Source organism: Balaenoptera ricei, chromosome 9 (genome assembly GCF_028023285.1).
Source record: "Balaenoptera ricei isolate mBalRic1 chromosome 9, mBalRic1.hap2, whole genome shotgun sequence".
In the NCBI taxonomy this organism is placed as follows: Eukaryota; Metazoa; Chordata; class Mammalia; order Artiodactyla; family Balaenopteridae; genus Balaenoptera; species Balaenoptera ricei.
Genome location: NC_082647.1, coordinates 43,169,069 through 43,195,180, shown reverse-complemented (window position 1 = coordinate 43,195,180; position 26,112 = coordinate 43,169,069). Strand labels below are relative to the sequence as shown.

The following is a 26,112-nucleotide window of genomic DNA, read 5'->3' as shown; positions in this document are numbered from 1 at the left end:
GTCAGACTGCTTTTGAAAAGTAAGTTGGGATATAGAGAAAGCTGCTGCAGAAAACTGCTTCTTTCATCTTAGATCTTAGGTAGGTCTATACTATACAATTGTTACTACTACAAATTACATTGAAAAGTACTTATAGAAATTAAAAAAAAAAAAAGAAAGAAATTTGGGAAACCCATAAGTACTTTGTAATTAAGTAACAATATTTAAGTATCCAATGGATCAAAGGAGAAATCACATGGGAAATTAGAAAATCACTTAAACTAAATGAAAATGAAAAAAAGGTCAATATTTAAATAATGTAAATTTCCTATTCCTACAAGTACAACTAGAACTCCTTAGAATAATATAAATCAAACACAAGAAGACCCTGAAAGGTAGAGGAAAGAAGGCAAACTAGATAGGAATGTCAGGGCCCAAGGAATGACATGGTAATAGGTTCCCTGGACTTACCCTTTGCCTTATTTTCTCAGGTTTGGAGTTAAAGATACTTTGATACTTGATACTGAAACCAACGAAGAAAGTACCAAAAAATTAAACCACATACTAATATCCCTTATAAAGACAGACGTAACAAGCCCTAACAAAATATTAGCAAATGGATTTCAGCAATATATAAAAATAATTATATGACATGATCAGATGGGGTTTATTCCAGGATGCAAGACTATTTCAGTATGAAAAAATGAATGTACTCCATCATATTAATGGTACAAAGAAGATAAATTCCATGATCATATCAATTGGTGCAGAAAAAGCATTAGAAAAAATTCAATACCCATTCTGATAAGAACTTACAGAAAAAAACTAGGAATAAGAGAGGAACTACCTCAATCTTATAAAGGTCATGTGCAAAAAAACTTACAGCTAACTTTATACTTAATGGTTAGAGACTGAATGCTTTCTCCCTAAGACCAAGAATGAGGCCTGGATGTCCACATTCACCAGTCTTAATAAACATAGTACTGAAAGTTCTAGCCACTGCAATAAGGTAAATAAGAGAAATAATAGACATACAGATTAAAAGAAAAAAATAATACTCTATTTGCATATTAAATGACTCACTATGTAGAAAATCCCAACATATGCATAAAAAAAAAATACTCCTAGAACTAATAAGTGAATTCAGCAAGATTGCAGGGTAAAAGATAAACATACCAAAAAAATCAACTGTATTTCCATGTAGCAATGAACATGTGGGCATCAATATTAAAAATACAATCTCCTTTATCATCATTTAAAAAAACATGAAATATTTAGGTGTATATTTATCAAAACACATACAGGACTTGTATGCTGAAAACTACACAATGCTTTTGAAAGAAACCAAAGAATACCTAAATAAACAAGCGACATACCATGTTCATGAATTTGAGGACTCAATAGCGAAGAGGTCAATTCTCCTCAAATTTATTTACATGTTTAATGTAATTCTTATCAAAGTATCAATAGAATTAGATATAGAAAACATTCTTCTTAAATACACATTAAAAGGCACATGAACTAGCTAAACCAATTTTGAAAAAGAATGAAGTGACAGAAATCAGTTTACCTAATCCAAGACTTACTGTATAGGTACATTAATCAAGACTATATGGTACTGACAGAGGGACAGACACATAAATCAATGGAAGAGAGCAGGGAACACAGAAATAAACCCATAGAAATATGCCTAATTTATTGTCACATAGGTGCAAAAGCAATTCAATGAAGAAAAGATAGCCCTTTCAACAACTGGTGTGGAAACTATTGGACATCTATAGGTAAAAAACAACAACAACATAACCTTTACCCAAGTCTCACGTCTCACGTCACATAAAGAAATTAATTCAAAATGAAATGGATCACAGGTAGAATTCTAATTGCTTTTAGAAAAAAACAAAATATTTAGCATCTAGGGCTAGGCAAAGAATTCTTAGACTTGACACCAAAAGCACAATCCACAAGAAGAAAAATTGCTAAACTGGACTCCATTAAAATTTTAAAATTTTCTTATGCAAAAGACTCTACTTAAGAGGATGAAAAAACAAGGTATAGACTGGGAGAAAATATTTGCAAACCACATACCTGGCAAAGAAGTAGTACCTAGAATATATAAAGAACATCCTAAGATTCAACATTAAAAAAAAAAAACCCAATTAGAAAATTAGCAAAAGACATGAAGACACATTTCACTGAAGAGGGTATACAGATAGCTAATAAACAAAAAAAAAAGGGGTGTTCAACAACATTAGTCATTAGGGAAATGCACATTAAAACTATGATGATAAATCACTACATTCTGATAAATCAGAATGGTTAAAATAAAACGTAGTGACAACACCAAATGCTGGAGACCTTGTGGAGAAAGTGAATCACTTATACATTCCTGGTAGAAATGTAAAATTGCGTAACCACTCTGGAAAATAGTTTGGCAGTTTCTTATGGTTTATTCCTTTTTTATTGCTGAATTGTATTCCTGGTATGAATGTACCACAGTTTCTTTAACCATTCACATGTCAAAGGACATCTGTGTTGTTTGCAGTTTTGTGCTACAATGTATAAAGCTACAGTAAACGTGTATAGGTTTTTGTGTGAACATAAATTTTAATTTCTCTGGGATAAATGTCCTGGAGTACAATTGCTGGATTATATGGTTTACATCTGTAATTTAAAAACTGGAAATAATTTAATATCCATAATAGGGAAATATACAATTAATTTTGGAATTCATAAAATGGTTAAAATTAGAGAAAAATAAACATGTACATACATTTTCAAAAATTCCAAAATAAAATATTGAGGAAAAAGTTGTAGAGTGGTATGTTCAGTATGAGAACACTTATGTGAAATTACAAAAACACATAAAACAATCCTTGAAAAAAGAACTGGATGGATATACACATCAAATTCACAATAATGATGCTTGTGAGAATGGGAAAGGAACAAACTTAACTGGGAAGCAGAACAAAGATGACTTTAACTGTATTTATAATGCTTTATTTATTTTAAAATATCAGAAGCAAAAACGATAAAAGAATAGCATTTATTGTAGGTCGTTGACCACACATATTTGCACATTATTCTCTAGCTTCTGCAATTTTAAACATTTTAAAATCAAAATAATAATAATTTTTAAAAGCTATAAAATATGAAGAAAGAAATAAAAAGACTTTTTAACTAATCTGCTGGATTCTGAGATAACTCAAAAGTAGTTCTTACCATGCTGTCAAGTCAGCATTTACCTTCAGATTTCACAAATTGAATCTACTATATTTTTTCTTCCTTTTTCCGATTTCTAGAATTTGAAGACTATCATAAAATTCATACTTTTTTTAGTATTGGGAAGTATTCATAGATTTCTAGCTATATAACTAAATAAATCTTGCCTTATTAATGTATCCCCAAGGTCACTATTCTACTCATCACTGTCACTGTCCCTTCATGTGATCAGTATGCCCATCCACACGGTCTCTAAAGCCAACAGATGCAACTGACAAAGGACTGATCTCCAAAATACACAAACAGCTCATGCAGCTCAATATTAAAAAACAAACAACCCAATCAAAAAAATGGGCTGGAGGTCTAAATAGACATTTCTCCAAAGAAGACATACAGATGGCCAACAAACATATGAAAAAATGCTCAACATCACTAATTATTAGAAAATGCAAATCAAAACTACAATGAGATATCACCTCACACTGGTCAGAATGGCCATCATGAAAAAATCTACAAACCATAAATGCTGGAGAAGGTGTGGAGAAAAGGGAACCCTCTCGCACAGTTGGTGGGAATGTAAATTGATACAGCCACTATGGAGAACAGTGTGGAGGTTCCTTAAAGAACTAAAAATAGAACTACCATATGACCCAGCAATCCCACTACTGGGCATATACCCTGAGAAAACTGTAATTCAAAAAGAGTCATGCACCACGATGTTCACTGCAGCACTATTTACAATAGCCAGGACATGGAAGCAACCTAGGTGTCCATCGACAGATGAATGGATAAAGAAGATGTTGTACATATGTACAATGGAATATTACTCAGCCATAAAAAGGAACGAAATTGGGTCATTTGTAGAGACATGGATGGACCTAGAGACTGTCATACAGAGTGAAGCAAGTCAGAGAGAGAAAAACGAATATTGTATATTAATGCATATATGTGGAATCTGAAAATATTGGTATAGACAATCTTATTTACAAAGCAGAAAAAGAGACACAGATGTAGAGAACAAATGTATGGAGACCAAGGGGGGAAAGGGTGGGTGGGATGAATTGGGAGATTGGGACTGACATATATACTATTGATACTATGTATAAAATAGATAACTAATGAGAACCTACTGTATAGCACAGGGAACTCTACTCAGTGCTATGTGGTGACCTAAATGGGAAGGAAATCCGAAAAAGAAGGGATACATGTATACATATAGCTGATTCACTTTGCTGTACAGTAACTAATACAACATTATAAAGCAACTATACTCCAATAAAAATTTTTTAAAAAGAAGATATTGTACTTATATTTGTATCTATTTTGCTTTTGCCCTGACATTACTTTTCATCAAATCATTCATTTATTGCATTTTATAAAAACAAGGAGGTAATTTGATGAACACTGATTAAAGAATGCTTCAATAATATCTTCCCATAACGTTTTCTCTGCTGATGTTTTGTAATATATGGTCTTTGTAAATATTGCAGTAGCCATGTACTGCTTTTCACCGAGACTTGCTTGGGGAAAAGAAGAGGAATTTAACAGGATATATTTATGCTAGAATTAGAAAATAATAGATAGAGGTTTAAAAAAAAAATAAAGCCAACAGACCATCTCCATCGAGAATCCTTCTTGGCTCCTTCCCATTTGGCCTATTACGCTGGTCATTAATTCCATACCAAGGTTCTATTCTTTAAGTTCATGTGAGCATAATTTCTGGGGTTTTTAAATTTAGGAGAGGAACTTTTGATACACTGCTCAACTGTAAGGACACATACAGTCAATAAACTCTAAAATCCCTTCCTTCCTATAATATCATTGTGCTTACTATTTTTATCTGATAAAGAAGAATCCCTCTACAAATATTTGTCCCCAAATATTGCTTACCTCTGGATAAAGATGGAAGCGTTTCACTGTATTAATTACAAGGGGATATTCAGTGAGCCTGTCATTCATAATCATCCACAGTCCTTCCAAAAATGAAGGTGCTTCAATAATGGTTTTGAAGTAGGAATAATAAAGTCCCTTTAAAAAAGTACAAATTGTCAATGTAAGTAAAATTTGAAAATATTTATTTTTATAACTCTTTTTAGAACAATTTACTCTGAAAAAAAGAAAAGGATAGATAACAAGACTACCTAATTTCTCCTCGCTAGTGCATTCTTGGATGCAAAAAAGGCATACATTTTCAGGTTATCACTATACTATTCTTTCATGTTTTCTGTAGGTTTGAAAAAGAGTTAAAGGGATGGTTAAACATTTTAAGGAGCTTTTCCAACCACACCTTAAAATATGTAAACAATATATTTTTAATTTTACCAAGCCTGATTTTACCCCCACATTATGAGATGCCTGGAGGTTGAGATCTGATGATTTTGGCACAGAGATGACTTCATGTCCTTGTACATGTAGAACTTTGCATAGAGAAAATTACTTCTTTTTCTCCAACTCTTAAGAAATAAGTGACCACAAGAGCATTAGATGGAACTTTGTGCTTTCATCTTACTTCCTAGTTCCATCTATTGGCTCTGCACAAAGTGAAAGCTAACTAAATGTGAACTGACTATTGTTCATGACACAAATGCTGTGTCCTGAAAAAAGGATTATTTTAGTGTATTCCAGCATGTGGAATAATGATTTTATTAGACTACTAAAAGTGCTGTTTAGTTAAATTCCAAAGATTAACAAAAGCATGTTGTTTCACATTACTTCATCAATTTCCTGCTTTCCTTCCTAAAAAATAAAGGGCCACATAGTTGGTAATACACACTCCCTCAAAAAACTTTAAAAGCAATTTTCAACCCTACACTCATTCCTGCTTCATACAACTATAGGTACTTTATTTTTGATAGACTAAGCAACAATAGTGACTATTAAAATTAAAGATCTAGGGGGCTTCCCTGGTGGCGCAGTGGTTAAGAATCTGCCTGCCAATGCAGGGGACACGGGTTCGAACCCTGGTCCGGGAAGATCCTACATGCCACGGAGCAACTAAGCCCGTGCGCCACAACTACTGAGCCTGCGCTCTAGAGCCCATGAGCCACAACTACTGAAGCCTGGGCGCCTAGAGCCCGTGCTCCACAAGAGAAGCCACCGCAATGAGAAGCCCATGCACTGTAACGAAGAGTAGCACCCGCTCGCTGCAACTAGAGAAAGCCCGCGCGCAGCAATGAAGACCCAACACAGCCAAAAATAAAAATAAATAAAATAAATTTATTTTTTAAAAAAGTATTAAAAAAATTAAAGATCTGTTTTAGCTGATGTCTGAAAAAGCATTTACTCATAATTTTGATTAGTAAAATAAGTTCATATAAGGATTTTCCCTTTTGCTTATGAGAGAAACAAGGCAATACTACAATGAAAAGATATTTAATATGCATGTCTATACTTAGATAAATAGAAAATATAAATTTTTATTAATAACAGTTTTATTTTGGGGCCAGGTACTGTGCTATGTGCTTCATTCATTTTCGTCTTCCTTCATTTTCAATAAAACCCTGTAAGGCTGGCATTATTTCCAGTTAACAGATGAGACTGAGAATCAAAGTCAACTTACTAGCCATTACGCAAGAAAGCACAGAACTGCTATCTGAATCTAGTGATCTGTCATCAAAGCCCAGACTCTGCCACAGCTATGCTCTTTTATTTAATAATATTTTATATCCTGTCTTTGGAAATACCTATAATAAAAAGTCAAATGCCATACAAATGCTAACACACTCAATTCTTCAAAGCTTTAAGTGGCTATACGGTGAGACTTAAAAAGCAATGGCTGAGATACCTAGAGTAGGCAAATTTATAGAGACAGGAAGTAGAATAGAGGTCACCAAGCAGCTAGGTAAGGAGTGAGTGTGAGTGCGGAGTTAAGTGTTCAGCAGGTACAGTCTGTTTGGGATAATAAAGTTCTGGAGATGGATGGTGGTGATGGTTGCACAACAACGTAAGTGTTAATGCCACAGAACTGTATACTTTAAAATAGTTGAAATGGTAAATTTTTCTAATTTTTTTAATTAAAATTTTTTATTTTAATTTAGCCACAATTAAAACCAAAAAACAAAAGTAGTGGCTAAACAGTCAGGAGAGCCAGTTTCAATTCTTCTCTTGGCCCCTAACTAGCTGATCTGGAAGACAGTCCTGGTCTCTCTTAATTGTAAATTTCTGCAATTCTGGCATTCTTTTTCCCATTTAACCCCCATAACAATTATGTGAAATACATATGGTAGATAGTATTATCTCCATTTTATAGGTTAGGTGTCAAAAAAACAGAAAGCATTATATCAAAAGTTGTCTCTTAAAAGAAATTATCTTGAAATCAAGAGAGCTAAAAAAAAATTTAAAGAGCCAGATAAAACATAGGATCTCCCAACTCCACCATAAGAGAAAGCAATTTCTGATCATTTTGGTAGCCCTGTATCACTTCTTAAACCTTGTCTTTGTTTTCCTTCTTCCTCAGCTATTATAATTGATCTTTATTATCTTCAAAAGGAGTCTGCCTTAGGAGAGGAGGAGAATGAGGTAAAAGAAAAAGAATCCTGAAACACTTTTTTTGTTATATATGTTTTATTTTTTAGATTTCATACATAAGTGATAAAATAGAGTATTTGTCTTTCTCTGACTTATTTCACTAAGCGTAATACTCTCTAGGACTACCCACGTTGTTGCAAATGGCAGAATTTCATTATTTTTATGGTTAATATCCCATTGCATATATATATTACATCTTCTTTATCTATTCATCTGTTGATGGACACTTGGGTTGCTTCCATATCTTGGCTATTGTAAATAATGCTGCCACGAACATTGGGGTGCATGTATCTTTTCAAATCAGTATTTTTGGTTTTTTTTGGATATGTGCCCAGGAGTGGAATTGCTGGATCATATGGTAGTTCTATTTTTAGTTTTTGAGGGATCTCCATAATGGCTGCACTGATTTACATTCCCACCAACAGTGTTCCATTTTCTCCACATCTTCAGCAACATTTGTTATTTGTAGACTTTTTGATGGCAGCCATTCTGACAGGTGTGAGGTGATATCTCATTGTGGTTTTGATTTGCACTTCTCTAATAATTAGTGATGTTGAGCATCTTTTCATGCACCTGTTAGCCATCTGTATGTCTTCTTTGGAAAATGTCTATTCAGGTCTTCTGTCAATTTTTTTAACTTTTTCTTTTATATTAAGTTGTATGAGTTGTTTATGTATTTTGGATATTAACCCCTTATCAGTCATAGCATTTGCAAGTATTTTCTCCCATTCAGTAGCTTGTCTTTAAATTTTGTGGATGGTTTCCTTTGCTTTGAAAAAGATTTTAGATTTAACTAGACTCTATTTATTTTTACTTTTATTTCTTTTGCCTTAGGAGACAGATCCAAAAAACATATTGCTACAATTTATGTCAAAGAGTGTTCTGCCTATGTTCTCTTCTAGTTTTATGGTTTCAGGTCTTACATTTAGGTCTTTAATCCATTTTGAGTTTATTTTTGTTTATGGTGTGAGGACTAAAACACTTTTTTATTTAAATAATAAACCTACAGGCCAGATTTCAAAAACAAACCTTTGGTTACCTAAGGGGAAACGTGGGTGGGGAGAGATAAACTAGGAACCTGGGATTAACATACACACATTACTATACATAAAATAGATAACCAACAAGGACCTACTGTATAGCACAGAGAACTCTACTCATATTCTGTAATAATCTACATGGGTAAAGAATCTCAAAAAGAATGAATATATGTATACATATAACTGAATCAGTTTGCTGTACACCTGAAACTAACACAACATTGTAAATCAACTATATTCCGATAAAATTTTTTTTAAAAACAGCAAAAATAAAACAAAATAAACCTATAGGCTATAGCTTGAGAAACAGTGCAATTCACCAAAAATTCATTTCAGTTCCTAATAAATTTCCACCTTATAGTCTCACTATTCTTAAACTACAAATGAATTCATTAGAAGAAAGAACCTAACCATTTCAGTGCGAAAAGTCATCTCCCGTTCCAAGGATGAGAGGTGAGAAAAATGACGATCATTTTCAAAAAGCGTTATTAAATGTATCCTAGAAGAAAAGTAACATGTTTCAAAAATAGCACTAAAATAACTATTATAAACAAAGTATGAAAGCCATAAAAAGACAAAGAATAAATTTTTATAATAAATATTGAGATAATTTTTTAACTTGCTAATTTGTATATTTTTAGGCATTTATAAGCTAGCATTATTAGCACACAGCTGAAATTCCTTAACTCCCTGGTTCCTAATCTTAATTGTATATCTAAAACTCCTGCAGATCTCATCACCCTTCCTCCCACTCCAGGCCTCTAAATCAGAACAGAAGCATGTTTTTGTCTGTTAGGTTTCACAAGTGTTTCCAATGTACCAGGTTTGGGGAATGCCTCTAACTGTTGAAAAGCTTTGGAATATAATTTTAAATAAAATTATTTCAGGTTAAAGCAATTTTTAAATAAGAATAATACTACATAAAGTGCCAAAGAACACAAGACTGTACTTTGAGATAGTTTATTAATGCAACTTAAAAAAACAGCTGTAGGTACTGAAAACATGAGCATATGTGACAAGTAAGTTATAGTCAGCAATTATGCTATCCTTAATTTACATAGTAGATGCTTTCGAATGAAGTACAAAATAAATCAAAATTCCATATAGCAACCCTATCTTTCACTCACCTTCATTTACACATAGGACACATGCCACGGTACCAACAGCTGTAGGAAATGTTTCTTACCATTACAGCCTTAGTTCTAACATCGAAATCTCCCTGCAGAATAATGATCAGAAGAGCACTGTCCCAACAGGATGTGGGGCAGATCCCATTCTTCCCAATAGTAGAAATCCTTGAGCTCAGGTAGAAATGAAGATATGTCAGAGGAAAAATATTATTATTTTACATATAGTTTTTACAAATATATCATTTGTGTAAAATTATGTGCAGGTGTGTGCATACTGAAAGGCTCATTTAATTTGTATTACCATCACAGAGTGTTTATCTTCATTTCTACCTGATTTCCAATTGACAGGTGTTACTAAAACTTTATCTCTAAGTTTGTCACTAACAACACTCAATTACTATAAAATGAGGAAGCTTTTTACATGAAATAAACATGAGAAGTACACTATAAAAGCTAGATATTTAAGAAATATAGTGGTGAATCCTTTGATAAAGCAAAAATATTTTAATTCATAAGTTACTATTCCCCTAATGCATCCATTTATAAATGTTGCTTCACATGAGGTTTTAAAAGGTAATATATATACATATATATATGTAAACTGGTGCACATACAGATGTTCTATACACATAACAAGCAGTTACTGTTTTATTATATGCAAACAGCAATGGCAATTTTTAATCCAAATGTTTTCATTTATTTCAAACTGAAACTAATCTTACCAGTGCAAAATTGCCACAAAGGCAGCTGGAAAAAGAAGAAAAGAAAAAAGTCATTAAAAGCTGCTTCATTATAATATACCTTTAAAACAACTATTTAATAATTTTTAAAACAAACACTGCACTGTTGAAAGTTCCCAATCATGCTTCTCCAGCTCTTTTTCCAAATTCTTACTATCCTGAGCTCATTCCTACCACTCTTCGTATTTCTCAGATTTACTAGTTTTATGCCACGATCAGCAAGCTATGGCCCATGGTCTGTTTTTGTATTGTCTGCAAGCTAAAAATATTTGTTAAATTTTTTAAGGGTTATAAAAATAAGGAAGAAGAACAGGTAACAGAGACCATATGTGGCCTGTGAAGCTTAAAATATTTACCACTTGGGTCTTTATAGAAAAAGTATATACTCGCTACATATGTTAACTTTCTATCTAATACATACATAATATACTCTGAACCACTTTAAAATTAAACCTATACCTTCCCTCTCAACTCAAAACAGATGCCCCTCTGATAAGGTTTCATTAACTCTTAAGATACACAGAGAATGCCCTATTCAACTATACTTGTATCCTCTTTCTTATTCTCCAGACAATTACTCTTAAAAATGATATTTAAGGAAAAGATCAAATATCCTACTAAGTCCATCTAGCTTTCCAAAAACCCTCAAAATATTTGTGCGCCTCTCCCTCCTCATACTCCACATTCCACACCTGATAAAATGGTAAGGTGTAATGACGCCAATACTGTAAATGCAAATAAGTGCTTATCACAGTTCCTTTCAAAGTTGTGATAAAAAGCCTGTCTCCTGGGCCCCCGTATCCTGTCTCTGTCAATCTCACCTCTGATAGTGACCCAACCTTATACTTTACTGAAACAAAGATCATTTAATGCAAGCACTCCCAAAGTCTCTTATATCCACTTCAACATTTCTCTACATAGTAATCTTTGCTTTTCTATTCTCTACCATCTCAGAAGAGGAAGCATCTCTTCTTTTCAACAGTTAGCACCTCAAATTTGTGCCTTTAATTTCATCCTTCCCAATTACTCCAAGACTGCACTATCAAGTATTCCGTCTCTTGGAACCTTAATCTCACCCTCTCCCCTTGGTTCTTCCCTTCAGCCTTTAATTTTCCTAGGCCTTAAAACACTTCTCTTGATGTAGTAGCCCTTCCAACTACGAAATATTCTCTCCTCCACCCCCTGCCATTATCTGACAAGATGCTTAGCCAACTTCTTTCTTCTAAGTTCCTATAACTCTTTTAAATGACCAATGATCAGTTAGTTATCAACATCAATGGCCTCTTTCACTTCTCCTGCTTTTCAATCTCTCTGTAGCATTTGACCAGATTCTTAGATTTCTTCCTCTGTTATCTTCCATCATACCAACTCTTTCTGACCATTTTGTTTTTATATGCTTATCTATCTGGTTTTCCTTCTCCTCTCACCTCTTAAAACTAAGTATAACGTGTTTTCTCAAATAGCTTTACTTTGCCCTCTTTTCTCTCTTGGAAATCTCACTCAATCTTAACGTTTCAACTCACTTCCACATGGATAATTCCCAAATCTACACTCCTCATGCCTGAACAAATGTTCTCTCTCCCTCTCCTCACACTCTTTTCCTCTTCTACCTCACTACCTACCCAGTTCCTCTCAATTTGTTGCCATCAACTTACACCTCTGTCCTCTCTTCTCCATTCCTACTGTTGCTACCCTCATTAAGACCACTATTGCCTGGATTCCAGCATCCAATTATTTTTTATGCTTCTTTTCTCAGTCCATATCCAGTCCATTTTACACAATGCTGTCAAATTACTCTCTGAAGCACGCTTCTGAGCATGTCACTCTATTTAAAAATCATTCAAAAAAAAAAAAAAAAAAAAAATCATTCAATGACAACATCGTTAATGTACTAAATGTCACAAAATTGTTCACTTTAAAAATGGTTAATTATATGTTATATGCATTTCACCTCATTAAAAAATTATTTTCCTAAAGAAAAGAATCAATCGGTGCCTCCCTACAGAATGAAGTCCAAATGCCTTAAACCTAGGCTTGAATTGACTCTCCATGGCTGGTCCCAACCAACCTTTTGAACTTCCTACTTCCTCTTCTTTTTGTACCCTTACTCTGCTTTAATATTTTCTTACTTCCGTGACTCTGATTATGCTGTTCTATAGGCCTCTAAACTTGTTCTCTGCTTCATGCATCCAAATATCAGCCTTTTGGTCACAATTCAAATCCCACCTTTTCCTAAAAGTCTTATCTGATCTCATTTCCCACTTCTCATCCTCCAGTATTAGTTCACTCTTTTGAACTCTCATAGCACTTAATATACTCAGTCATCATTTCACCCAACATTGACTGAGTGCCTTCAATGTGCCAGTCATGGGTGCACCAGGGCTTGTGTTTGGGCAAAACACCTCTGTATTCAAGACCATGTTGATTCTGGATGTGGAATGTATCTGTTTCCATAATTAGACATCTGACAAAATCTAAATATGAACCCCCATCTATTATTTCTCAAGTATTTTCAACACACCCCAAATGTGGACATTCATTCTACTTTAATTAACATCAGCAGTCAACTTATGATAGAAAAGAAATCACAGTAACTTACATTAAGAGACATTTATCTATGTTTCAATACACATCAGCAGCCAGTCTGACCAAAGACTAGGCTCAAAACTGATTTTAATGAAACAGCAATATTTAAGTTACGTCTTCAGCTATAGAAAATGAGAAATACAAATAAACATCTTCCAAGTGCTTAAATAAGAAAATTTAAGCATCAAAGCTCCTCAGCAAGATGAAAATAAATGGAAAACATGGGGAAATATATTGCCTAATGTGACTCTATTTCCGCTATTAAAGATTCTCAACTCATTAAAATAACCAACAGTTTATTTTGCTTTATTCAAGGTGCAGAAAAAGATGTCTGACCTCTCCCCCCGAAAAAGCTACCGTATCATTTTCACAACTTGTGATAAATGGCTGCCTTAAGATGACATTTTGTTGGTGACACATGAAGTGATCACTGTTCCTGAAAACCCTTGAAAATGTTTTAAAAGAACTTAAAAAGAACTTTAAAAGAAGGGGGCTGGAAATTCTTGTCAGCGATTTTCCAGAGATTGGACCTCGCCATTATTGCTGCTAGACTTGCTTGTTAAACTGATCTGCAAGATTCACCAAAACCACTTCCAACCCGAGGCTCAGAGGGCCCGCGAGTTCCTCGGATGCGAGCCTACCGCGCGGGAGTGCTGGGCCTCGGGCCGTCGGGGCTCCTGCCGAGGGCTTTCCCCGGTCGACTCTGCTCACCTATGCCGAGGGTCATCCTGCCCGTGAACTGACATCTCCGCAATACATGCATCTTGTTGCGGAGCTGCTCCATGAAACAGCTGAGGAATTGAAAGCGGCCGAGAAGAACGGTCCTTGCGACCACCTCCATTTGCAGGCAATTCTGCGCGTTCAGGTTTCGGGTCCTCCGCGGCGAGTACTCCCGGGCGCCCCCTGGCAGGTTCACCCCGCATGCGGGCAAAGGCCGCTCCGGCTTTTTCACCTCCTCCTTCGGCTCCTCGTCCAACTCCGGCTCCCCGGCTCCGGTGGCCCGGCGCCGCCGCCGCCTAGACTGCGTGGAGCGGGGAGAGTGCGACGGCTCTGAGGCCGCTTCTTTGAGCTTATTCCTCGTTTGCCCGACCATTTTCTCATAGTCCCTGTTCGGATGGAGCTGGTACTCTCTCCGGCGCAGGCCCGGCCGACTCGGGCGAGGTCCGCAGAAGTCTGGCTCGGCTCGCAGCCTCAACGACTAGTCCCCGCCGCCGTTGCCGGCCACCGGGTAGTCAAGGCGACCGCGAAACCTGGAAGGAGGGAGGCGTGAGGCCCAGGCTGCCCCGCGCGGCCGGTGAGCCGCCCACGCGTGCAGCCCCACGTGCGCAGGCCCTGCGCGCAGCCCGGCGCGCATCCTCCCACGTGCGCCTCCACGTGTACAGCCCCAAGTAAGCGGACTCCGCGCAGCGCCCCACGCGCGTCTCCCCAGGCGTATCCTCTCACGTGCGCCGCCCAGCTCACCGCTGCCCTACGCTGCTGGTGGACAAGTCTGAGGAACTTTCTTCGACTTTAGGCTTAGCTTTGTTATTTTTACCAAAAGGTTGTCTGTCTCGAGGTTATTAAAGGGAAAGGAGATCTCAATTGAAAGAAAGAGCCGTAGAAAGAGAGCGAGGGAAGGAAGTGGGCGCCTGTGATGCACCTGGCACTTATTAGGAGCGTCTCTCCTCGCCTCCTTGGAACACTTAGCATTGAGCACTCAGTTCGTCTCCTACGCCGAGGCAGTGGCCCGAGGCCGCAGGCAGCAGGTGGCAGAGCAGGCGTCAGCCCGGTGAGTCTAACCCCAGAGCCTCTGGTTGACGCGAATTCGGTGATGTCCCCTTTGAGGACAGCGCTTATTAATCTATTCTAAAGTGAAATTGTGTCCCCAACAAGGTTGCTCAGAATTCGTCAGCAGTTGAGCGCGGAGTTGCGCTCAGCAGTCTCCCCCTTCTGAACCAGGGAGCACCCAGAACCACGTGAGAGGGGAGCCCCATAGTCACTGCACAGCCACACGTGATGCTAGGGCGGCTGGCAAAGATGGACAGGGGCCATTGGCTTTTTTCATGTCCTCTGCTGCAGTCCAGGCCGCTGGAGCCCGCGCCGCTTCATGTCCCATCTGTTTTATCATGGATCGAACTCCCTAAGCCCCTTCTCCCCCATCTAATCTAGGCTCACTGTGGCCAGGTTAATTTTCCGCATGCCACACCGTTCAGAAATGCTCGTGGCTCCCATTAGCCCACAGATAAAACGTAAACTCCTTGGCTTGTTCGTCGGTACCTTCAGCAAGCTGCCCCAGTCTGCCTTTTCAACTTTAGTTTCCCACGTCCGCGGACACAAATCTTCCTTTCCAGTCATTACAAGTGAGGTCCACAGTGTGACTCCATAACTATCCGTTTACTTACATGAAAAAGCCCTTCTGTAGCTTTTTCATCCATTTCTGCCTGCCCATCTCAATTCTATCACCTTCCAAGCCCCAGCCCACATTAATTTCCCTACTCTGAAGGTCTAAAGCAGTTACTGACAGTATTATTCACCTTGTCACTTATTTAAATTCGATAAGTGCTGATATTGTTGGTTTGTAAGATTTTCTTCAAGGAGCGTTTCTACATTCCTGGCACTATGTTTGGTGCTTAAAATGTTTTCGCATCTAGGGAATTCCCTGGCTGTCAAGTGGTTAGTACTCCGCGGTTTCGCTGCGAAATCCAGGGGCCCCAGCGGCGGGGCCAAAAAAAAAAAAAAGTTTTCGCATTTAATTCACACGATAACTTTGTACGAATTAGGAAACCGCGGATCAAGGATGTAGTGATTTACCCAACTTTTAACAGCTAATAAATCGTCCAATCCTGAGTTTAAAATACAAGGTACTTATGGGTGGTTGATAAAAATGTATTATTGAGTAAATATGCAAATTCAAAAAAATACCTTATTTTTTCATATGAGTATTTTAATATTGTTTTTGGAGTGCAATGATTTTGTTTCCCTTTAATAAAAAGGGAATTGTAGAATTATGTTAGATTCATAAAGTGAATTGGGTGGATTTGCACCTTTTTGTATGTATTAGAACATCTGGTTCTGGAGCCTTTTTATTTTTCTTTAGTCTTTACGTTTCCTTCATTATTAATGGTGTGTTTACATTGTCTACTACTTCTGGTATCAATTTGGGCAATTTATATTTTCCAATAGACGTTTCAAGTCAGCTGAATTATACACCCTACTTTTACCTGAAATTGATATGGCCATCTGTGCCTTTTCTAAAAATCAGTGTTTTCCCAGTTAATCTGTTTATCCTTCAACTCTCTGTGATTTTAATAGATGTGTTTATTTTAAGTTATATCTTGTTGAATATTTTAAAAGGTAATCTGAGGGTCCTTGTTGATAAATTATTCATTTAAGTGATTTTATAAGTTTTATGTCTTTGTTTTTCATGAGGAGTGGGTATTTTTGTGGGAAGTAAGGAGTGGCTGCTACTGGAATGTTGGCCAGATGTCATTTTTAGTGACATTTTCTTGTACAACTTTGAACTGGACTTTCTGATTTTGGTCTCCTTCTTTTCAATCTATTTTGCCTATTTCTTATGTTTCCCTTTTTGAATTTGTTTGTTTCTTGGAGTTTCCAGTTGTCTTTTGGATCACTCCATGTCCTAACAGAATAAAGCATATTCTTTCCGTTGGTCTAGCCCTTGAAAGTACAAATCTGGTCATTTTTGGCATTTAAAAAATAATTTTTATAATAATGTTCATTGTACTATTATTTATATAATTGAAAATTAGAAGTAACCTCCATGTCAAACAATGAATTACAGAACACTGATAACAGTGAAGCATTACTAAATTGACTAAAGTTGTTTTGAATGATTATTTAACAACATAGGAAAATACTCATGATATAGTGTTAAAGGTAAAATAAGCAGGATATATATGATTCAGATATATGGTAAACACATAGAATTAACTGTGTTCCATACTGCATTCTAAATCTTTTACATAGAGGACTCATATATGCAAGATTACCAGTGCGTGACCTTTAGCCAGTAACTTAACTGCTCTAATATTTATCTCCCGATCTGAAAAATGCTGAAGTACCTAGTAAAACATAGTAAAGCATCTAAAAGAGTATATGCTTAATTTTAAAATTATTACTATATATTGGGGACTTCCCTGGCAGTCCAGTGGTTTAGACTCTGCGCTCCCACTGCAGGGGGCACAGGTTCAATCCCTGGTGGGGGAACTGAGCTCCCACAGGCCACACAGAGTGGCCAAAAAATAAAATAAAATAAAGTAATTACTATATCTTGCTCTAGAGTGACCATATTCAGAGTATACTGATGAGTATTATTTCCAATTAATGTTTTGCTCACCTGGATTTTTGTCATTAAGTTATATGTTAGTTCTATTATTAAACAGTAATACGAGTTGAAGGTTCACTAGTTAACTCAGAAAACTGAGAGACAGTTGCCTAAATAATTTTGCATTCTCTCAGTAAGGAGAGGGATAGATTGTGTATGTGAGGGAAAACATGGCGCTCAGTTTTATTCGCTTGAATAGAATCATGGCAAGTTTTCATCTTTTATAACTTCTCTAACAGTGTTCACTTATTTTGAGCTAGTTATTTTGAACAGTTATTTAAGTCATATTTTAGCTTTATGCTTATTAATGACAGTGACTTAAATCAGTATGCCTGATACTTATTCTACGGTGAACTGACAATTAAAATAGTGCATTATAATTTGATATAATGCAATGTATTCTCAAATTATTTTTTCCTCTTTGAGATGAAGATACCTTGTGATTTAGTAAATTGTTTCTCTTACATAGAGATTTTCCAGTCATCTATATCGAAAAGTTGTCTCTGTTTTTCTCTTTTAGTAAAACAATTGCTAATTTTTACCCCAAAATGCAATGAAACTGTATAACCAGCAGATGGCAATAACGACTTGTAAATCAGAATTTTAAAAATTTACGGAAGTTTTTAAGTTCATTTTTAAAAAGAAAAATATCACTGTTCTTGTAATATATCAGTTAACTAAATATGAAGTGTAGGGAAATTCCAAATATAATCCATCATAAAAATAATTACATTGCATATTTCATGTATCAAAATAATTAAGATATTCATTGTGGTCAGTGGTTGGTTTTCCAAATAATAATGACTTTGCTTTCATTGATTCAGAAACTTTTTAATCAAATTTAAGTGTTTTAACTTTGCGCAAATACATAGACATAAATTTAAGTGGATAGCTGAGTTACATCTATAACTAGCTTGGTTATATGGATCAGGAAAGATAGAGGTAATTCAGTGAATATCATTTTGAAAATGTTTAATTTTCCACTTGTAAGTTGATAATTTAAAGTACTAATTTCACTTTAACAGATAATCTGCATACAAGATGGGGTTTTATTTGTGCTGTTTCACAGTTTCTTATACATTAAAGTACTTTTTTTCTCTATTATGGTACAAAGAGTTGGAATTGGCATCAAAGTGTTTATCTCTAGTCTGTCATCATCAGTCCCAAAAATGGTAGCAAAATTCTTAGAATCTCATGATTATGCTAACTATAAGTGAACCACATATCCAAGATTTTTTCTGAGCATTTTGATTTAGTAATTTTATTCATTTCAATTAAGAAGTTTTAAAAAGATGAACTGAATGGGATTCATTTTTTTAATACTTTTGCAAGAATTCCTATAAATTCACAAAGATGAAAAAATTTCTGTCTATTCATGTATCTCTATTCTTGTCTCAAAAATAGAATAACCATAGATATAGGCTTCTTGGTGGCTATTTGTTTTCTAATTGGTCTGTTTTATATGTTAAAAGATTCTTTCAAATTCTTCTTCAGCAAGTTGCTTCCACTAAAAGAAAAGTCTTTGCATATGTATATTTTATAAAACAGCTGCTTCAGTCTAAAACCATTACATATCTCAGATTGATTCATTTTTAAATAGTGCATTTGCTGCTATTGAATTACTTTATACAGCCTGTTTAAATTCTAGTTGGATGCAGGTGCTTTTTCATAGAAGAAAATGGAAAGTCACCGAGTTGCAGTGAAGCATACAGTTTGAATGTAAATGCATCTGTATATGACAGTTTGCATAAAACTGCCTTTTCATCCATGGGAGAAAAGGTATCTGTAATAAGTTGGAATTTCTAAGAGTTCTAGTCTACTTTCTGTGTCCATGAGCGTCCTATTCTCCTTTTAAAACTGTAGCTCTCTCAGCCACCCATACTGTTTAGTTCCCCAGATGTGTATCAGATGAAATGAGATCCCCTTGACCTTGAACAGCCTTATATAGGCATGTGTCATTCAGAGGAAGGAAGGTAATCCATTAATTAATTGGGAGAATTCCTTCCCCTCCCACATGGAGAGACTGCCTAATTGCATAAGATATGCACACTGATTTGAGCAGAAGGGTACTCAGTAATCATTTTTAAATGACTTAACCAGTATATACACAAGCACATACATGAATATTTATACCAGACCCCAAAAGTCAATTTTTCCTTGAACCCAGTGGTGATAGTTCCATGAACAAACTCCAACATATTGAGATTTGTAAAAATTTACCACCAAAGTAACTAATACAAGAATTACTACATTCAATATAAATAAGCAAAAGTCTTAGACTATATTAAAGAATGAACTGTATTATATGTATGGGTAGGTTAAATACAAAATATAGCAAAAACAGAAATGAAACATAAGGCACCTGTGTGCTATGTTTTATATCACATAATATTTTAGATTGACTTAAGATTTAACTTTGATCATGACATAGTGGTCAAGAAATACCACATTAGGGTATGAGCCAATATGTTTTGGGCAGTTTACTTCTCTAGCTCTGATTTCTTCAACTATGAAGTAAAGACTTTGGACTACATGGCCTTATTAAAGTCTTTTAAACTTATTTGATTGTAGTTAGTATTTGAACGTATGTTTAGGTAGCTGGAAAAATATACCTAATGAGTCATCAGTGCCCTGTACCAAACTCCCTTCTTAACAGTGCTTCTCTTCTCTCCTCATCTATCTCCAGCTATGTGTTCTGATTCCACCTTTATGGTCTTACTCTCTGCAATCTACCCCACAATTTTTCCCCATCCTGTCCTTTAGTTGCTACACCTCTCACTGCCAACTCAGATGAATTAAGCCTATCTCTCTCTACCTATTCAGGCAGCCCCAGCCCGGCCTCCACCTGATCTCTGTTCTGGTTCCTCCCTGATTCCACTTGCTTTCCAGTCTCTTAAGTACAGTGGGCTTCATTGTTCCTATTCTCTAATTACATCTGTCCTTTAGGAGCCAAAATGGCGACTGGAGTATAAAGGGAAGGGGAAATGCCCCTAAATAAGTAATAAGTATTTATATGAAGACCACCAGGCTCTTGCTTTGGGCAGCAGAGTCCTGCTTTCACATAAATATTGACCCATCCTTAAAAGGTAAATGTGGAAGTTTAAAATTTCCTTCTTGTTTTTGCTACAATCTGAAACTCTTCTTGAGACACACTTACCAGTGACAATGTAAAATTCATTAGGAGAAAAATTGTTGAGTTTTGCTTTTATGTTTCTTATTTAAGGTTGCGTACCTGGATTCCGTAAAGGCAATGTAGACCTTAAATTTTTTTTCTTAAAATCTAGAAATTTTTGTTATAGGGGTTAGCACAGTGTCTTAGTTATGAGTACAGACAGGATTTGAGTCCTGGCTATCTCACTTACTGTAGATCTCTGAGCATTTAGTTTCTCTAAACCTCAATTTTCTCATACCTCAAATGAGAATAATAATAGCTCCTACCTCATAGAGTTGTTGCAAAGATTAAGTAAGATAATGTATATAAAGTACATAGATATATAGTAAATGTTTTACAAAAGGTAGCAATTATTATCATAGCAAGGCTCAAGATGGAGAAGAAATTATTTATATCATCTTTTTCTTTTCGGGGAGTCCAAAGAACCAGCTACAATTCCTCCTAGGGGGAAAAAAAAAAAATGGAGCTAAAAATAAGCCAATTTAAATTGAGAGCCTAAAACCATACAATGCTATCTAATAGGCAGTATTATCTTCTTTTCACAGATAATAGGCAGTATTATCTTCTTTTCACAGAATTTTGAGGCAGGCAGAAGATTCTAGACTGCTCACTCTTAACTCACAAGTACACAAGATTTAACTCGCCTGGAAGTCCTCAAAGTTGACAAGTTGGGCCCTACGAAATGGAAATAAAATATTTTCTGGATAGCTTTTTCTGTGTTTTAAAGTAACAGCTTTAGTGAGACATGATTCACATACCATAGAATATATTCTTTTAAAGTGTAAGATTCAGTGACTTTAGTATATTCACAATGTTGTGGAACTATCACCACTATCTAAGTCCACATTTTCACTACCCCAAAAAGAAACCCCATACTCATTAGCAGTCATTCCCATTCCTCCTTCCTTCCAGCCCCTAGCAATCTGCTTTCTGTCTCTCTGAATATCCCTCTGCTGGACATTTCATATAAATGGAATCATACAACATGTGGTCTTTGTGTCTGGCTTCATTCACTTAGCATAGTGTTTTGAAGGTTCATCCATGTTGTAGCATTTATCAGTACTTCAGTTCTTTTTATAGCTAACTAATATTTCATGGTATAGATATACCAAATTTTATCTGTTTACCAGTTGCTGGACATTTGGGTTGTTTCCATTTTTATGGCCATTATGAATAATGCTGCTATGAATATTCATGTACAAGTTTTTACGTGGACATATGTTTTCTTTTTTTTTTTTTTTTTAAATTTTATTTTATTTTTATTTTATTTTTGGCTGTGTTGGGTCTTCGTTTCTGTGCGAGGGCTTTCTCCAGTTGCAGCAAGCGGGGGCCACTCTTCATCGCGGTGCGCGGGCCTCTCACTATCGTGGCCTCTCTTGTTGCGGAGCACAGGCTCCAGATGCACAGGCTCAGCAATCGTGGCTCACGGGCCCAGTTGCTCCGCGGCATGTGGGATCTTCCCAGACCAGGGCTCGAACCCGTGTGCCCTGCATTGGCAGGCAGATTCTCAACCACTGCGCCACCAGGGAAGCCCGACATATGTTTTCATTTCTCCTAGGTGTATACCTAGGAGTGGAATTCCTGGGTCATATGGTAACTTTATGTTTAACAACTTTATAAACGGCCAGACTGTTTTCCGAAGCAGCCACATCATTTTATATTCTCACCACCAATGTACAAGGGGTCCAATTTCTTCACATCCTTGCCAACACTTGTTATTGTCCATCATTTTGATTATAGCCATTATAGTGGTGTGAAGTGGTATCTCATTGGCTTTTTTAAATTAATAGACTTTATTTCTTAGGATAGTTTTAGGATTACAGAAAAACTGAGCAGAAAGTACAGAATTCCCATGTATCCCTTCCCCTCCACTGCTGCACACAGTTTTCTCCTGTTATTAACATTTTTTATTAGTGTGGTACGTTTGTTACAATTGAACTAATAATGATACATTATTATTAACTAATGTAACTATACTTTGCATTATGGTTCACTCTTTGAGCTGTACAGTTCTTTGGGCTTTGACAAATGCATCATGTCATGTATTCACCATTATAATATCTCATACAGAATTGTTTCATCACCCTAAAATGCCTATGTGTTTCACCTATTCATTCCTCCCTCCCTCTTCCCAAACCCCTGGAAACCACTGATCTTTTTACTATCTCCATAGTTTTGCCTTTTCCAGATTGTCATACAGAGTGGCTGTACCATTTTGCATTCTCACCAGCAATAAATGAGAGTTTCTGTTGCTCTTTCTCTTTGTCAGCATTTGGTATTGTTGGTGTTTTGGATTTTAGCCATTCTAACAGGTGTGTAATGGTATCTCATTGTTGTTTTAATTTGCGTTTCCCAAATGACATGTGATGCTGAGCATCTTTTCATGTTTATTTGCCACCTTTACATATTTTTTGGTATGTTGTCTTTCACATAGATCTTTTGCCTATTAAAAACTTAGATTGTTTTCTGATTGATGAGTTTTAACAGGTCTTTGTATATTTGAATACAAACCCATTATCAGATACGTGTTTTGCAAATATACTCTCCCAGTTGTGGCCAATCCTTTCATTCTCCTAATAGTGTCTTTCATAGAACAGACTTTTTAAAATTTTAATGTAGTCCATCATATTAACTTTCTCTTTAATAGATCTGCTTTTGACGTTGTATCTAAAAAGCCAACGTTATCTAGATTTTCTCCTGTTATCTTCTAGAAGTTTTATAGTTTTGCATTTTACATTTAGGCCTGTGATCCATTTGGGGTTAATTTTTGTGAAAGGTGCAAGGTCTGTATCTAGATCCATTATTTTACATGTGGATATTCAGTTGTTCTGGCATAATTTTTTTCAAAAAAGGTTATAGTTTCTCCACTGAATTGCCTTTGCTCCTTTGTCAGAGATCAGTCGACTGTATTCATATGGGTTTATTATCTGGGCTCTCTATTGTGTTTTGTGGATCTACTTGTCCGTTCTTGCACCAATACCATACTGTCTTTATTAACGTAGTTTTATAGTAAGTTTTGAAGTCGAGTACTGTCAGTCCTCCAACTTTGTTCTTCTTCAATATTTTGTTGGCTGTTCTGGGTCTTTTGCATATAAACTTTGGGATCAGTTTGTTGATAGCCACAAAACTTGGTGGGATTTTGTTTGGGATTGTTGTGAATCTATAAATCAAATTGGTTGTCACTATTGAGTCTACCTATCTGCAAATATGGAATATCTCTCCACTTATTTAGATCTTTGACTTCTTTCATCAGAGTTTTGTAGTGTTCTTCATATAGATCTTGCACATATTTTATTGATACCTAAGTATTTCTTCTTTATTTTTGGTGCTGATATAAATGGTGTTTTAATTTCAAATTCCAATTGTTCATTGCTGATATATTAGAAAGCATTTGACTTATTTTTATTAACCTTGTATCCTATGACCTTGTTATAATTGCTTATTAGTTTTATGAGTTTTTTTTTGTTGTTGGAAGTACGTTAATATTATATATATATTTTAAAAATCAGTAAGAAGGAGAGGAAAAAACCTTAAAACTATAAGCAAACTGAACAAATGAACCCAGTTGTATTGCAAGTGAATAACATAACCATATAGGAGAAAAAAACTAAGTAACTGCTAAACATGTCATTTGACTATATACACTTAGTTGAGTAGCAGGGTAAACAACTGCAAACAAATGCTGAACTCTTTTTAGAAGGTTTGTTGTAGTTGTATGAAAGAAGTAGTATGAAATTATTTGGGGTGTATAGTAGAATTGAGTAAATAAATATATTGATGTTGTTGGGAGCCAGGGTTCTCATTGTGGAAGAAGGCAAATACAGATACGGAATGGGGCAAAGCATGGAAAAAAAGATCCTATGGGAGTACATTGGAATTGGAGATACCAGCATACACTCATGATTTCTAATACATTTTATATACACACACACATACGTATATTTGAACATGTGTGCTTACATACATATATATATACTCCTAACATTGTCAGCTGAAAAGGCCTAGAAACATAAGACAATGAGCACATCTGGCATGCAGATATTGGTTACTAATACAGTTTCCCAACTAAAAGGAATCTGAGCTCCTGGTAGAAACTGTTGATTCCAGGGCTGAGGCAGCAAAGGTACAAGATGAGCCTGGAACAGTGTGTTATGCCAGAAATTGAAGAACTTAAAAAAAAAAAGTAAATTAGGGCATGTCAAGAGGACGCAGGAGCCAACTTAAGGGGCTCCCAGTGACCAAATCTGGGATGATTTGAGTATCAAGATAACTATGGGTAGTAATAAATTATAAGCCATTGAAAAATAGGAATTCTTTTGCCATAAAAGACAAAGGCTGAGGAAGGATAAGTACCAGATTAAAGGAAGACTAAAGAAATTTGACAGCTAAATGCAATAAGTGATTCTGAACTGGATCTGATACTTCTTACTGAAGGAAAATATATGCTACAAAGGACATCATTGGCATCATTTCACAAAATTGGAGTACAGATAGTAGGTCACGGTATTGTACCATTGTTAAATTTCCTGAACTTGCTAATTCTACTGTAGATATTTACTGGAATCTTCTTGATTTTAGGAAATAGAGTTTGAATTACTTAGGGATAATGCGGCATGATATGTGAAGCTTACTATAGGGATAATAGGGCATGATGTGTGAAGCTTACTATCAAATGTTCAGAAAAACAATTTGTGTGTGTGTGTGTATGCGTTGACTACTCAGTATGAATGCAAATGATAAATGGGGCAAAAAGTTAACAATTGGTGAATCTGGGTAGAGAGTATACAGAGTTTCTTTGTACAGTTCTTGCAACTTTTCTATAAGCTGGGAATTATTCCAAATAGAAGATTTTTAAAGGTTGGTGTTTGGCATGCACAAAATATTAAGGGTAATAGAGCAGATTTCTGAAAGCAGAAGGTTTGATAACGTCAAGCATTTTGAAGGACTGTTACGTGGAAGAAGGATTAAGACTTTGAATTTGGCTAATCTTATTTTGTGTCAGTCTGCTTTGTGTAATATTACAGCACATCCAAGAGCTCATGACTAGAATGAGAGGTAGGAATTCTTTAAGCTTTATGGAGTCTTCTATATCATTCAGAACAGAAAAGTGCTAAGACTGGTGCTTCTAAAGCTTCTTCCGGTAGAGTGAATGAGTGAAAGGGACTGGGTGTAGGAAAATGGGAACTGGTGGCAACTTGAGAGCAATGTCCTCTCTAAAGACTTTCAAGTGCGATTAAAGACAAAACCACAACCCTGCATAGTACTGCTGTGCGTTGTGTCTGGCCTGGGAGTGGCCAGTTATGATCCCCTGATCTTACCTAATCCTCCTCTTTTTTTTTTTTTCAGGTGAGGAAATGGGTACCAAAAGTCACAAAGTGTGTGAGATAATGAAAGG

At 35.9% G+C, this 26,112-nt stretch overlaps 1 protein-coding gene across 1 annotated transcript in view; it reads right to left on the bottom strand.

Annotated features, from left to right (window-relative positions):
* Positions 1 to 14,314, bottom strand: part of DPY19L2 (dpy-19 like 2) — an 83,781-nt gene extending 69,467 nt beyond the window's left edge. Inside the window, exons 1-4 of the mRNA XM_059932705.1 lie at positions 13,933 to 14,314; positions 10,618 to 10,642; positions 9,177 to 9,264; positions 5,089 to 5,226 (exon numbers count right to left, since the gene is read on the bottom strand). Of these exons, the coding sequence (XP_059788688.1) occupies positions 5,089 to 5,226; positions 9,177 to 9,264; positions 10,618 to 10,642; positions 13,933 to 14,314 (633 nt within the window). The remainder of the gene's footprint in view (positions 1 to 5,088; positions 5,227 to 9,176; positions 9,265 to 10,617; positions 10,643 to 13,932) is intronic.
* Positions 14,315 to 26,112: the final 11,798 nt, after the last annotated feature.